Below are 15,676 nucleotides of genomic sequence, written 5' to 3'. Positions count from 1 at the left end.
AGAAAGGGGACATATGTAATACTTTGAATAAAGAACTATTAAAAAAATAAAACATTTCATTTGATAAAAGAAAATAAAAAAACTTCTCCATAATTACATTTTTAAAATTATGCATTAATTTTCTGCTTTTATCTTTACTTTTCTTTCATATTTACTAACTACTTGAATCAAATGACTGGCTCATTAATTTCCAACTTTTCTTTTTTAATGTATATAGGGAAGGGCAAGAGTGGGTTTACAGTTGTGAGTACATGAAACACAGAGTTTATTCTGGTATTACTATTAATTATTAATTTTGCATTATTTTCCAAATGAATAACAGCAAACCTACTTTTGTTCCTCCCTGTACACTTTAGGCTATAAATCTCCCTCTAAGTACTGCATTCGCTGGCTGAGACTGATAAGCTTCCTTCTTTATCATTTCCCAGTGTCTGTGTGTGGTTTTTCTGGTTCACCGTTTTACTGAAGGTAGGATCATATACCTATGGGCTACTTAGTTCCAACCCCTATTCACACTGTCCCAAAGACACGTCTTCTCTCTACATGGTCACTGAAATCCAAACCCCCAGATTACTCACAGCATCAACGACTCCCCACCCCCATCCAGAACAACGACAGAACCATGTCATGTTTACTGCTATGGTTTTTAAGTCCCTCTTTGCTTTTGGCACGCGGGCATTTTTGTTACATTCTCATGAACTTTGCTCTGCATGTCAAAGAATGTTGGCTATACCTTTAATTGTTTCGCAGTCAGAGACTTCTCAGGCTTGCCTACAGCATGGCCTTTTACGTTTGATTATATGGTGGGCTAAAAGTTATTCAACTCTAGAAATCTCCTCCTTTCTGGAATTTGTCTTTAGTGGCACGCTTTGAAAGGCTTTTCCCCTACCAAGATTATTCACCCATGTTTATTTTTGTGGTTTTGCTTCTTTCCATTGACTATTTAATCCATCTAAAATATATTAACTGCAAGACAATAAAAACCTTACGTGCTAGCAATAAAGCCCTCCAAACAGAACCAAACAGAGCTATAATCCAACTACATGACCAACTAATAATAATCAAACCACAGGTTAAACACAGCTGTGATTCAATCACTACTTAATGATCCGGCGAAGCCAACAGAGCTCCCCATCACCTTGACTTGGAGCTTGGTCCAAACCAAGGGTCACATTCCACTAAAACCGCATTCAACGGAAACCCGACGCAACCGCCATCTGAAGACCAACGCAAGGGAGGCACAGCTGGGCGATGAGGCACCTGCAGACTGGGACACAGCTTTCCCTCCCGTTTGCATATAAAACTAGAATTATAGCAAATGCACACAATTGTGAAAACATCTGACTAGATCCTGCAGAGAACTGTCCAGAGTCCTGGATATGGAAAGTAATAAGAGAAGACAATCTTCATACCCCAAAGTGTGGGAGACCTGCCTGCCTGGTTGGGGGTGGGCCCCTGTGCAGCTGGACAAGACAGGCCTGGGTCTGCAGGAAGAGAGGGGTTAGAGCAAATGACTCCCTTCCTCTCCCCAAACTCGGTGATGATCCTGGGAGCTCCTTCTGGAAACCAGTGGGGTCTTTGCCAGCCTTTCCTGGGGCTCCCCTGGGGGAAGGGCTGACTGTGTTTATCTGGACACAGCCAATCGGGCTCTGTCGCTCAGAGTCAGGAGATAGAAGCTACATGCCCAGCTCTGTCACCACTGTGTCCCCTCTCAGGCCTCAGTTTCCCCTTTTTCTAGTGAAGAGGTGGGGCTTGGTTTCATCTCAGGAGAAAGAAATCAGAATTAGAACCCAGGCATCCTGACTTCCAGGGACAGTCTCTTTAATAATAACAACAACAGTAATAACCACAGCTATCATTTATCTTTAGTGCTTATTGTTTATCAAACTCTGAGCCAAGGACATTACACGTATTATCTTATTCAGTCCTCATTAGCTTCCCATGAAGCTGACATTGTCATACTAATTTTACATTTATTAAATTCAAGAAATATGTTTTGTGCAATTACTGAGCCGAAGTGATTTGCTTGAGGTCACATATAGTTCGTAAGAGCTGAGTCAGAATTCAAATCTGGCTCTGCTTCATTTACTCGCTGCAACCAGCTGTCCATCCATCCATCCATCTCTCTATCCCTCTCTCCCTCCATCCATCCATCCATCCATCTCTCTATCCCTCTCTCCATCCATCCATCCACCCATCCATCCATCCATCCATCCACCCACCCATCCATCCATCCATCTATCCATCCTCTTCTCTATCCAACAAACATCGATGTCCACCTACAGAAACTCTGGCTATAAGAGAATTGCCTCCTTCTGCACCCCCTCCTCTCCTCCATCTACTATTGCCAAATCTCACGTCCCCACCCATTTCAGGCTCACCCCCACCTCCCTTTTGCTTTGTCACCTCTGAGCATCTTCATTCACCTTTATCCCCAACCTCTCCCTCCCAACTACATCTCTCAGTTCCTTAAATGCTGATGCTGAAACTCCTTACTTCACGATGCCTTCCACGATGACCCCACCATCGGAAAATCCTTCTGTCCTCTGGATCCCTGCGCCCAGAGCCAGGCAGGCTGGGACAGCTGCCCGAGAGCCGTTCGCACCCGGATGCCCCCTCTGGAGTCAGCTCCCAGCGGCCCTTACCAGGTTTCCGACCTGCAGCATCTCCTCAAATTCCGTCGTCATGTTGTAGTGCTCCAGGGCCATGAAGAGCGTGTTCAGCACGATGCACATGGTGATGGTGAGGTCGGCGAAGGGGTCCATGACCATGAACTTCACTTTCTGCTTGATGGACATCCACAGGGGGCAGCAATCCCAGATCAGGTAGCGCTCGGCGAAGTGGTTCCAGCATGGCGGGCACTTGCGGTGAGACTCCTCCAGTTCTGGGGGGACACCGGGGAGCTGGTTTGCTTTTGTTGACTGATTCATACATAACTCAGGGTGCTCCGGAAAGATGGGTGGCTTAGCCGGGGAGGGGATAGGGCTGATGCATGGCAGGGGGTCCTCGAAAGGGGCAGGGAAGACAAAGGGAAGGGGAGGGGGGCTGTGTCTTGACTCCTTACCCTGGAAATATGGGAGAAGAGGACCACAGGGCAGGGGGCAGGGATGGATGTGGGGAAAACTGGGACAGGACAGATCAGGACAGACTGAAAAGGAGGCAGCATCCGAGACAGGCGAGTTCAGATATTAAGGACACTCAGGAGTGAATAGCTGTGGACGTGTTAGGACAGGGGGTGTGGTGGTGCCTGGGACAGGCCGGAGAAACTGTGAACACACATGGGGCAGGAGGGAACAAGATGGGTGTTGCCGAGGGTGGGACTGGCTGGGATGAGGCCAGAGCAGGCATGCTTGGGGGAGGATGGCCCCTGGCAGACAGGGAGGGGCTCAGGGGAGGACCAGATGAGACTGATCGGCACCTGGGACAGGCCAGGACACTTGTGGGAAAGCTTGAAAGCAACAGACACGGCTCCTGACAATGCCCAGGAAAGGACAAGCGGAAACGAATGAAACACCTGGGGCAGGGGACACAGACGGAGAAGTCTGGAACCGCTGGGGGATGGTCCAAGGCAGGCGAGCAGCTGGGGGAGGCCTGGCTCAGGTCCGGGTAAGGACGAGGGTGCCCAGACCGGAAGTGGGAGTGTTTGGATGAGACCAGGGCCGGGGGGTGCTGACCTTCCAGGGCGCTGGTGAGGACGCTGACTGCGCTGAGGGCCCGCTGCCGCTCTCCTGGCCCCTCGAAGCCATCCATGCACGGAGCCGGGGGCGTCAGCATCTGGGGTCTGCCTGGCTCCTCCGACGGAGTGGTCTGCGTACCATCGGGAGATAGGCGTCAACCTGGGGACCGGTGTCCGCTGGGCCTGGGGCAGCTGCTGGGCCTGGGGCAGCTGGTTCAGACTCAGGTTGGGAAGGTCACAGGGAGACAGGATGGGGGTCTTGATGGGACAGCGGGTGCTGGGCTTCTCTGCTCCCACCTCCCTTCCAGTTAACATCCCCCCACCCCACCCCTCTCAACAATTATTATCTCCTTCATTCTCTATTCTTCACTATCTCCAGGCAATGGTGGTTCTTGACTGTGGACAGGAACTACATGACCGAGTTCTATTAACCAGATGCTGTTGTACATGTTAGTCCATGCAAGGATGATCCGGGAGTCTTAACTGACCACAAGCTCCCTAGAGTCAAGAACATAACGAAGCTGAAAAAAAAATCTGCCATGCTCCCTGGCGACAGTCATAGCAGCATAAAGCACAAGGCTTCCGCGTGGCTGGTGGCGACTTCTGTGGAGACACTTTGGCTCTTTCCACCAAGAGAATTGTAAGCTGGCTCTGCAGTTATTCATCTGGTCATCTAACCTCATAAATAATTATGCACACGCGCCAAAAACATACATGCGATGGTGTCCATTGCAGCACTGCCCCCGGTACCACAGGAACAAAACAACGAATCAGTCGGAAGAATTTGAAAACCAATTGTGGGGACACTCAGATTCTGGACTCTGATACAGACAATGAAGACAGCGAGGCAGCTCCATGTGTGTGCCCTGGGCTGCACCCTGGGGCCTGTTTTCAATGTGCTCGCTTCATTGCTGCAGGGGAAGGAACCAGGCCTGCAGCTGGAGACGTGTCCTGACAAAGGCGGATGCAGCAGCCGTCTCCGGGCTCACTCAGCACCCCCCTGCCCCCCACAGAACCACGGGCGGCCCACGAAGGCTGCCCATCAGCGCAGCCCTGCATCGCCACAGTCTGTGAGCCGGCGCTGGGGTTTGCTGAAGGCACCTGGCTGCTCAGCGTGCAAGACCAAGGTTCTATGACCATTATAGGTCACAGGGAGGATGGGCCTAGGCTACCCAGGGTGGCAGAGCCAGGGCCTGGGGTGGGAGCTAAATTTATCTGGGCTCAAGTTCCGGTCGACCTTTGCAACTGGGGGGACTGCCCTGAAAGGTTGCCCAGGGAGGTAGTGAGCTCCCTGTCATTGGAAGTATGCGAGCAGAGGCACCTGTCAGGGCTGAGGTGGCTGGTGTAATAACAGTACCTAGGTACTCCTGGCCAGCGGAACTCACCAGTTTGTCTTAAATCCTCCCAACCTCTTGCCTCCTCCTCTACTGTTGGTAAGAGTTCGAGTTATCATTTAGCAAGTATTTACTCTTTCCCCTTCCAGGGTGGACCAACAAACTTCCCTGTCCTCTTGGTAACACACTCGCTTGGGCCAATGCAATGTCAGTGGACATGGTGCGAACAGAAAAGCCTGAAACAAGCTGTGCCATTGGCCTTGCTCTTGTGCTCCAGTCATCCTCCCAGAAAAGAGCTTCCCTCGGTAGCTGCCACTCCTGCAGCCTGGGCCTCACTCAGCACATAGACAGGAGCAGCCCCACGTCTGACCCAGTGTGGAGCCAAGCCAACGTGAAGTCCGAAGCAGAGCTGCCCAGCCAAGCCCAACCTAGACCAGCCGAACCATTGTCAACCTGCAGAGGACTGAGCGTGAGAATAAAAACTTGTCATCCATTGACTTCAGGGGTAGTTTGTTACACACCATTACGTGTGGCAATAGCTGACTGATACACCATTCTAGTGCAAGTTATCATCACCCCTTTCCTAAAACTACCACAATAGCCTCCTAACTGACCTCTTCTTCTCTTCCCTATATCCACTACACAGCAGAAAGGGAGTCCCTTAAAAATCAGATCATGCTATGCCTCTGATCAACAGCTCCCCCCAGCCCACTGCTCCCCATCTTATTCAGGATAAATTCAAACTTTCCTATGACCTACAAGGCTTTGCATAGTCCAAATCCTAACTCATCAAACTCATTCCAGATCCCTTCCCGCAGGTTCCACCACACCTGGTCTTGCCCGGCTCTCTCGTGTCATGCCCATTTCTCTTCAGAGCCTTTCCAATTGCTGTTCCCTCTGCCTAAAACACTACGCTCCCATGTCTTTGTGGCTGGCTCCCTAAATCATCTGCCTGTCAATTTTAATGTCAGCTCCGCTGGAAGGCCTTCCCCAATTATTCTAACTCATAGCTCCCATCCCCATCCCTCCCCCTGGCAACTTCCTATAACATGACCCTTATTGCTACCTGGAAATGCTGACCCGTTCACTATCTGTCTTCCTGACTACAAGGCAAACTCCACCAGGGCAGGGCTCTTGTCTGTTCTGTTTCATTGCAATAACCCTGGAGTCTCAAACACTGAGTGGCACTCAAGGCAGCCAGCTGGCCCTGGATACATCCTGGTGGATGGATAGATCCTTGGGAATGGGGAGGCTGGGGTTAGAGCTCTAGCTCTGCCCCTCACTTGCTAGATGGTGGGGGGAAGGGGATGAAATCTAGGGAGCGGCTGTTCACTGTGCCTCACCCGGCCCCACCTGACCCTCTGGGACAGGCACTCCCAGGCAGACAGGGAACAGGGAACAGGACCATTTCCCGGTCCTGTTCCACCTTCCTCAGAGAGCCTGCCCTCTTCTGTGTCCCTGTAGGCACTGGGGTCTGAGCCACGCAGACAGGGAACAGGGAACAGGACCATTTCCCGGTCCTCAGAGAGCCTGCCCTCTTCCGTGTCCCTGTAGGCACTGGGGTCTGAGCCACATGTTTGCCCTTTGCCTGGGCGGGCTGTTCTGGGCACTGTGTTGGGGGTCAGGGGTCAGCAAGGGATCAGCAATCTGGATAAATGAAACATGCGCTGTCTGTTGGGGTGGCCCTCCCTCCTGCCCTCCCCTGTTGACTCGGCGCCCACTACGTGCCTGACACTGTGCTTTGTTTTCTGATGAGAAATGGGTAGATGCGTCTCACCGGGAACCAGAAGCCAGGAAGGCATTCCCGGGGCCTGCAGCCTGCTAATCTCTTTAACTTTTCAGAGTCTCCATCTCGGCCCACTAATTCCTTTAACTTCGCAAATGACCCCCGTTGGCCAAGCTAATCCCTTTAAGGTTACAAATGGGCCCCACCGAAGTGAGAATGCTGAAGTCAGAATTCCCGGTAATGAAGTGTTTGAACTCGGACTCCTCCCGACATGTGCCCTACGAGACGATTCTCTCCCTAATGAGATTAGGAGGTTCTATTAGCTTCCAGGCTGCTGACCCGATTCCACGGGGCTGAGGCTCCAGGGCTGGGCATGAAGCGGGGTCTGCAGCCACTGGGATGTGGTGCTCCTGGGAAGTCAGGTACCCCACCCTACAGGGGATGGCCTGCGGCCTCCCGGACTCACCCGGAAGCTGCGGTCTGCTCCGAGCCCCCCCCTCCCCTTTGGTTTCCCCAGAGGAGTGTGAGGGCCCCAGGCGCTGTGCATTGTGCCCCAGGAGTCTTGATTCCTTCCTGCTCAATAATTACAATCACAGATAATAATAATAATAATAATAATAATAATGACTGGAACATGAGGCAAGGACTGGGCTGAGCATCGGGCAGGTGTTAACTCAGTCCTCGCCACAACCTGCTGGGGTGGACATTCCCTTTATTGTCCCCTTACAGATGAGGGAATGGGGGACACAGAGAGCTGTGTGAATCTGTGCAGAGTCGCGCAGCTAGAGCAAGCGTCTGAGCAAAACAGGCCATTTGGCTGTGAGCTGTTCCTCTTCAGCCTCCCCTCCCCGTTCCTGACCATTTCCCTGTCCTGTTCCAGCTTCCTCAGAGAGCCTGCCCTCTTCCATGTCCTTGTAGGCACTGGGGTCTGAGCCACGTGTTTGCCCGTTGCCTGGGCGGGCTGTTCTGGGCACTGTGATGGGGGTCAGGGGTCAGCAAGGACTGATCAGGCGGCCATCAGTCTGTCACGGGACTGGCTGACTGAGAGATGACAACTCTAACTGGTCCCTCATGACCTAGCCTGCCCCTCCTCGTTACCTTTTTGACAATAACTCCAACTCCTCTCCCCTTTGTTCCCTGGGTTCCCGCCACACTGACCTCATGGCACGTCCTCCCCTCGGCGAGGCTAGTTTCTGCCTCAGGGCCTTTGCACTGCTGTCTTCTAGGCCTGGAACTTGCCTCCCCCAGACGAGGTAATGACAGTATGTTATGATGATGTTATCACAACATCATACGCTCATCCTAATTGCCTTACCCATGTGAGGCCCTTCACTCTTGCAACAATCCTGCGATGGGCATTTTTAACCCATTTTACAGGCGAGAGACGCACAGTAACTTTCCCACGGCCGTGCAGCTAAGCCGGATTATAAACCAGTTCGTCTCCAGAACCTGGGGTGCGGTCCACTCCTCTATACCACCCCTGGGAGTTTCAGAGAGCAGCCTGGCTCCCACCTTTGCTTCCATTTGTCTAAATGCCTCCTAGTGAATGGGGTTCCTTCTCCCTCTTCTCTGTTCCCATCCTCCACACGACTTACTGGGCTAGTACTGAGTCACCGGTTTTAATGTACTGACACGTTTCAGACTTGGTGACTAACTGTTGGCCAAAACCTGGGAAGTGTCCCCTTGGCATTCTGGCCCTTCTCCCAGGAGGCTCCGGACTGCCAAGGACCTAGCAGGTCTACAGGGTACACAGGGGTCCTCAGGACACTGGCTCCGTGCCACCGTGGCATCTCAGTGCCCCGGCCTTACCAATTATTAAACACTTAGCTGTCATTTACCAATTATTAAATACTTAACTATCATCCCTGTTTGTCAGCATCACGCACCCCCAGAACCCAGCACACACCAGGTGCTCAGTAAATACGGGGTGAGTGTATTTCGACCCGACCCTGGTGATGAGCTGGAGACCAGCTCTGCCCTGGCGCTGCATCTCGGGGCTGGCTCACCGTGTCTGGGGGGCGCTCCAGCATCATGGGGCGGAGGAGGTGGCTCCCTGGGGAGGTGGCCTCAGGGTCGCCTGCCCCCAGCAAGGAGACCACCCCATTGCAATCGATGGTGCTGTTCCTTTTGCCATTGAGGGCGTGGCTGGGAGCTGAGGTCCCAGGACTGGGCTGTGCCTGGACACTAGGCCTGCGCAGGGACCAGGGCACCAGCAGTGACGTGCGGTGGCTCTCGCTGTCCCCCGCCGTGCTGTTTTCATCATCGGCAAAATCTGTCTCCGACCCCGTATCTCGCCGGCGAAAGGTGAAAATGCTCCCTCGCCTGGAGTATGACTTCACGGAGGTCCTGTTGAGGCCCTGGGTGAGGCCGAGGTGGTTCTGAGGGCACAGGCAGAGGGGACATCACCACGACAGCCCTTCCGGTGCTCCCAGCTCATCTCTTGTGGCATCCGTCCAGCTCACCTTCTCAGAGGACTGCGGGCTTTAGCTGGCCACACAGTCTGGGTGAGCTGGGCCGAGGGGTGGGGTGTTCAGGGAAGGGGGGCGGGGCTAGAGCAATCTTGTCATTTGGGGGACCTTTGCTCACCTGTAGCTTGTGCCTCTGGGGCTTTGAGATTGACGCTCACCTGGGCTAAGGCTGGGCAGGGGGAGAGGAGGCAGGAAGGCTCCTGCAGTGTAGACCAGCCTGGCCCGAGCAGCCATGCCCCTCACTCATATGGGCCTGTCCTTGGCGTCCTACCAATTGACACTGTAGGGTGTCTACCAGTCCCAGATCAATGCTGGGGACCTGGCTGAAATGTGGGATATCATAACACCCAGACCTACCCCGTCCCGCTGCCCGGGGCTCCTCGACCCCAAACATGGCCATGGGAAACAGGAAGGGCTGGGAGGGGCTGCGGGATGCCCTCCTTGGGGAGCAGCCATCGGTGACTGTACCAGGGGCCTGACATGAAGGGCTTCTGATCTGCCCTAACGGGGGCAGGGCCACGGCGGGGGACTACCATTGCTCTGGGGCCATCCTCCGAGTCCGACTTGGGAAGCCTATCATCCCCACACTCCTCCGTCCCCGAAGACAATCGTTTCCCCCTCTTGCTCCTTTTCTCGTGGGCGGTGACTGGGGGCAGAGGAGACATCTCCAAGGAGCTGCGGGACACGCTGTCCACACCCCTGATGGTGAGGGCCTGGAAAAGGGCGGAAGAAGGGATGTCTTGGTCATCGGGACTACATGCAGCCGCAGGCTAAGACCCACCAGGTAACTCTCGGGGCCCTGGTTTTCCCCATCAGTAAGGGGACTTGCACATTTAATCCCACATCAGGGCATCATGGAGAGATGAGCTCAGACAGACCCAGAATGTTCTATGAAAGAACCAAGTCCAGGGAGGAGGAGAGTCGTGGCCGACGTGGCAGCGTTTGGAAGAGGCGAGTGTGGGGGACAGATGGATGGGGTGTCAATGAGCTGAAGTGAAAGAACTAGAGGTCAGAGGACCTTCTAGAAGGTTTGGCTAGCCAAAATGGGTGCTGGGGGTGGTGGCATGGGGCAGGGAGAAGAAAGTAGATGTCTACAGCCTGGCTTCCAACAGGCTTGCTCTGTGGTTTTCTTTTTATTTATTGTTTTTTAGTAATCCTCACCGGAGGATATTATTTTATTGATTTTTTAGAAAGAGTGGAAGGGAGGGGGAGAGAGAGAAACATGGATGGGAGAGAGACACATCGATTGGCTGCCTCCCGCATGTGCCCCCACCAGGCTGGGGATCAAGACTGCAACTGAGGTACATGACCTTGACTGAAATCGAACCTGGGACCTTCAGGCCAATGCTCTATTCACTGTCCTTCCTCTCTGTAAAAAATCAATAATAAAAAAAAAAAGACTGCAACTGAGGTACATGACCTTGACTGAAATAGAACCTGGGACCTTCAGGCCAACGCTCTATTCACTGAGCCAAACCTCCTATGGCTCTGTGGTTATTTTCTAGGCTGGCTCAGGCCTCCAACCTTGGACCCTTCTCACTGCCCCACCAGAAGGCACCTGTGACCAGGATAACTATGTTCATGGACACATGGATCTCTTTTGTCCAGCATGCACTATGCTCACAGGAACCACCTTTACCCAGCAGGCACCACACCTCCAGGCACCAGCACACCCAGCAGGCACCATGCTTGCAGGCACCCACAGTCAGGGGAGGGCCTGGTCTGGAGGCCCCGTGGCTGTACCGCTCACCCACCTCCTGCTCTTTCTTGAGCATCTCCATGGCCTCCTGGAATCGTTTTTCCTTCTCCTCCGTCTCAGCGATGGTGGCTTGGTTTTGCTCCTCGTAGGCCATGGCGACCACAGCCAGGATCAGGTTCACCAGGTAGAAGGAGCCCAGGAAGATGACAAGCATGAAGAAGATCATGTAGATCTTCCCTGCGGACCTCAGGGTCTGGGGGATCAGGGGGGCAGAGGTCAACCTCCCTGGGCCCCCTTCTGGGTCATGGTCATGGCATTTCAGAGTGGCCTAGTCTGGATGTGCCAGGCGTTCAAATGGCCACACCTGGGGAGGGGCCAGAGAGTGTCCCACCTACAGAGGGAAGTGTCCTACAGAGAATGACCGACACACAGGGAGGGGTGTCCCACCCACAGAGGGGGCAGCCTGTCACAGTCAGCAGGGGAAATGTACCTACAGAGGGGACTATTCCATCACATAGGGTGGAGGGGAGTCCCACTCACAGAGCAGAATGTCCAAGGGATGGGTACTTGGTCATCAGCAGAGAGAGAGTTTCTTTGTTTGCTGAGCCCCCATCCCTCAAATGCAAGGGTCCCCTGCCCCCTGACCCTCCTCAGTTGCTGGAGCCACTCTGGCAGGGACAGCCTGGGCCCCGGTGCGGGGTCCTGAGCCCATTCCTGGTGTCCCTCTGCTGGCCCGAGCACGCACGCACCTGCTGGTAGAGGCGCTCCCAGCAGTCCTGCGTCATCAGGCGGAAGAGGGCCAGGAAGGCCCAGGCGAAGGAGTCGAAGCTGGTGTAGCCGTGGTCGGGGTTCTCGCCTGCCTTCAGGCACCGGTAGCCCTCGGGACACGTCCTGCAGACAGACACGCAGACTCCGTCTCATGCTGTGAGGGGTCCTCTGCCCCCGACACCCTTGCTGGGACTGGCTCGTCTTCCTGGCAGCCCAGCATCTGCCCCACTGCCCGGTGCTGCCCCCACGGCTTTCCATGCTGGGCCTCCTCCTGCCAGGGACCCTGTCTTCCCCTTTTCTCCATCCGTCTGTATTCTGCTGGGCTCAAACCCAGCCCCCTTCAGCCCACAAGACACACCATCCCGGCTGCTGTCGGAGCCACCTCGCCCCTCGCAGAGGAAGTGCTGAGGGCCTGGCTCACGTCTCTTCCTCTGCCTGCCACCCCATGGGAGTGAGCACAGTGCCAACACGCAGGCCAGCAGTGAGGCTTGGCTGAGCTGAACAGGATGGAGCCCAGGGCAGAGGCTGGGCCACGGGGTTGGGGGATGCTTCTGGGCTGGGCGGGCTGGCCCTGGCCACGTCTACAGAATGACTGTGCACGGGGTGCAACGAGGCAGACCCACAGTTCGCTGAGCTGGAGGGGCAGCCTCTCTCCCAGAGACGGAGCCCAGGGCTGGCTTCACGTGTGCTTGCCGTGCAGGAGAGAGAAGGGGCAGGGGCGGCTCAGCAAGCGGGAGGATCAGCCAAGGGCCTCTGTGCCTTGCTGATGTCCTCAGACCCTGAGACAATCTCTTAGTGACACAAAGGACTCTGGCACTTCATACTCAGAGGTGGGGGACCACAGCCCCACAGACACCTTCCCCACCAGGCGAGCCCGTGTGTCCCCTCCCCTAACATCCTATAGCCCATCACCTACCCAGGCCCCGGTGTGCACACGACACTGGGCCTGTGGTACCACACGCAGGTCAAGGAGAGTCTAGGCTGCTAGGGGAGCCCAGACTCACTCCTGACCCGATGCACAGACCAGCAGGGAGGGAGTGGGAAGGAGCAGGCCTGGGGGGCTTCTGGGAGGAATGGAGCCAGGGTTGAGCTAGTCGGGGGCCCTGTAGGGCCTCCAGGCTACTCTCAGGCCCACCCCATCTTCAGGGCTCTGTTCGCCCTCCCTGCAGATCTGTACCCCCATCCCTTTCTTCACCCCCTTCACAGCCATCTCTGCTGTAGGGGAGAGGGTTGGGGAAGCTGCCAGGGACCCGGCAGGGAGGGAGGCAGGGGGAGGCCTTGCTGACCCTGGGTCACGGGCCAAACCTGAAAGCATATTGAGAAAGCACCAGGAGACTCCCCTGGCTGGGCGAGGTGGTCCTTGCGGGGGGGCGGCGGGGGGAGTGCCACATACCCGGCGTCAGAGCTGTTCCCACACAGTAACACGTCGCTGGTGCCGTTCTTGAGCATGTAATTTTCTGGAAGAGACATATCCAGTGGTGAGGGTCAAGGTGGCCCAGCCTCCTGGGCTCCGGCCTTGCACCCAGGACTTTGCAGAGGTAGAGACACAGGTGGTGGTCTTCCCACCTCTCCTCCTCCTCCTCCTCCTCTGACATTCAGCTGCCAGAGTCCCTAGCTCTCTCGGGAGACTCAGAAGTCCCCACAGGGAGCATCTGCACTTTGCCTCATGCCACACAAGGGGCCACCGGGCCAAGAGAGGCCCTGCACTAGGAGGCAGGGGCCTGGGCAGAGTTCCAGCTGGGCTGCCGAGTCACAGCGTGGCCTCAGCAGGCGACGGCCCAGCTCTGTCTGGACCTACTTCCTTGTGCATGAAGTGATGGAAGTGACGCCTGCCACAGTCACCGTGGCCAGAGTGTGGTCTCTTCAGACAGGGCTCGGGGGAGGGTGGGCAGGACCAGGTCCTCTCCCCTCTGTGGCCATCCGTCAGTCCCCAGCACTCACTGCTCCCTGCCTTAGTATTAGGCAGCAGTTCTCCAAGTGTGGTCCTGGGACCAGCGGCGTCAACTGAGAACTGGAGAGAAATGTAACTTCCTGGGTGCCCCCTCCCCAATCTACTGAAGCTCCGGGTGGGCCCCCAGAAGTCCTCCAGGTGACTGGCGCCCATGAAACCTTGGAACCAGTGCTGTGGGGCCACAGCTGAGCCATATGCCAGTTTCCCCACTGAGGTTCTGCCTATACTTCTTTTCCCAAAGTGGTCGCTGGTGCATGCGAGGCCCTCACTTCACAGTGGCCCTCAGGGTCCTTGTGGAATACGGCCTAGGACAGTGTCTCCCTTGGTCCAGACCCATGGCACTCGCCAAGAGATGTGCTGGCCACCAGCCCGGAGCATGGCAGTGTCACCCATGGGGCAATGGCACCACAGGGCCTCACATGACTGTGCAATCACTAAGCTTGCCCCCTCCCTTTCATGGGGTTCTGGGGAGCACGCATGTGGCATTAACATCCTGGCAAGGAACCCCGAGGTCAACTGAAAAAAAATCTCGTGCCATGCAGGTGGGGCCTCCGCTCTGGAGCCTGATAAGCTATGCCGGCTCCGTGTCCCACCCTGTCCCCAGCCAGCACTCCCCTCTCTGCAGGCTGGACGGGCTCCGCACGGCTCCCGGCGCTCTAGGGCCAGTCCCTCAACATGTCGCAGCTGCCGCTCCCGTCTGGCTCTCCATTGAGCCCGAACCCCTTCTTTGCCAACCTTGAAGCATCATCTCCCACGCAGCCTGAGAACTCGGAGGGCAGCCCTACATCTGCTCCCCTTCTTCCTCTCTCTGAGTCCAAAGGGTAGGGGCTGGGGTCCCTGAGCCCGCAGCTGCATCTCCTGGGGGTCAGGCAGGGTTTGGACGGCCCTGCAGGGAGGCCTGCCCAGTGGCAAGGCCGGTGTGGGCGGTGGTCCAGCCCTGGAGGCCTCAGAAAGCCTGGCCCGGGCCCCGGGGCGAACGCGTACCTGGATCGTTGAGGTAGAGGTCCAGCGAGTCCCAGACCTGGCCGCCGGCCTCCACGGAGCCATTGGTGTCGTTGAGCTCCGTGAAGTTGCGCACGCACTTGTGTCTCAGGTTGCCCATGAAGAGCTGCAGGCCGATGAGGGCGAAGACGCTGAGGCAGAAGACGGTGAGGACCATCACATCGGCCAGCTTCTTCACGGACTGGATCAGCGCCCCCACAATGGTCTTCAGGCCTTGGGGGAGGCGACAACAAGCAATGGAGTCACCCCCGGGCACCGGGCCTCCCGCTCCCCTGGGCGGGGGAAGCCCGAGGGGGTGCTGGGCCACGCGGGCCATCATGAGGTGGGGGCAGAGTGAAGGAGGCCTCTGCTTCGCTGAAATTCTGTCCCGATTCCCCTGGGGCAGGAGCCATCTGTGGGTGTATTTTCAGAGCGCCCAGTCCCCCTGGCTCTCCACTAGCCTCGTCCATGAATTGGGCGTGGAAAATGCCTTTTGCTTGAGGAAGCAAAGACTCAAAGCCTGCCCCGCTCTGGCTCTGTCCCAAGGTATGCTGGGCCTGCCCCTTTAAACATAGCCTTCAGACAGGCGATTGAGGTGAGGCCCATTCAAGGACAATGGAGGGGCTCAGCCTTGATCCTGTGATGGGGAGAGACACAGCCACTCTTGGTGGAGGATCTAGTTCATGTGCTGGGGGGCTGGGCAGGGGGGAGGTCTGGCAAGGCCGTGCTGGTAATGTCCTCAGGGGCCTGTTCTGGCTCGCTGTCCCCCTCTGGGAAAGGTGCAGGGGCGGGGTGGGCCTGTATTGCCTTTTCCTCCTCTACCCTGTGCCTCTGGGACCCAACCCTGCGCATCCCCTTCCCCGAAGCGGAGAGGCCGTGACCTGTTAGTCGCACAGCCCAGCTCCCTACAGAAGCCAGCGCCACACCGTGAGGTGACAGAGAAGCAGGTGTAGACACGGTCGGTCTGACACTTGAGCTACTGCCCTACGAGAAGTTCAAGTTCGAGCACAGCATGGGGAGTGAGGGAGCTTCTTTGCCAGCAGCAGGGCCCTGCCCCACCACCCCGTCCACCT

The 15,676-nt window shown here is 55.9% G+C and overlaps 1 protein-coding gene across 1 annotated transcript in view; it reads right to left on the bottom strand.

Moving 5' to 3' along the window:
* Positions 1-15,676, bottom strand: part of SCN5A (sodium channel, voltage gated, type V alpha subunit) — an 87,720-nt gene that overhangs the window by 46,608 nt on the left and 25,436 nt on the right. Inside the window, 8 exon segments of the mRNA XM_014534938.1 lie at positions 2,646-2,884; positions 3,675-3,807; positions 8,743-9,114; positions 9,738-9,917; positions 10,959-11,156; positions 11,653-11,794; positions 13,065-13,128; positions 14,607-14,837. Coding sequence (XP_014390424.1) covers positions 2,646-2,884; positions 3,675-3,807; positions 8,743-9,114; positions 9,738-9,917; positions 10,959-11,156; positions 11,653-11,794; positions 13,065-13,128; positions 14,607-14,837 — 1,559 coding nt within the window.

Source organism: Myotis brandtii, unplaced genomic scaffold, assembly GCF_000412655.1.
Source record: "Myotis brandtii unplaced genomic scaffold, ASM41265v1 scaffold134, whole genome shotgun sequence".
Classification (NCBI taxonomy): domain Eukaryota; kingdom Metazoa; phylum Chordata; class Mammalia; order Chiroptera; family Vespertilionidae; genus Myotis; species Myotis brandtii.
This window is presented reverse-complemented; position numbering and strand designations above follow the sequence as displayed.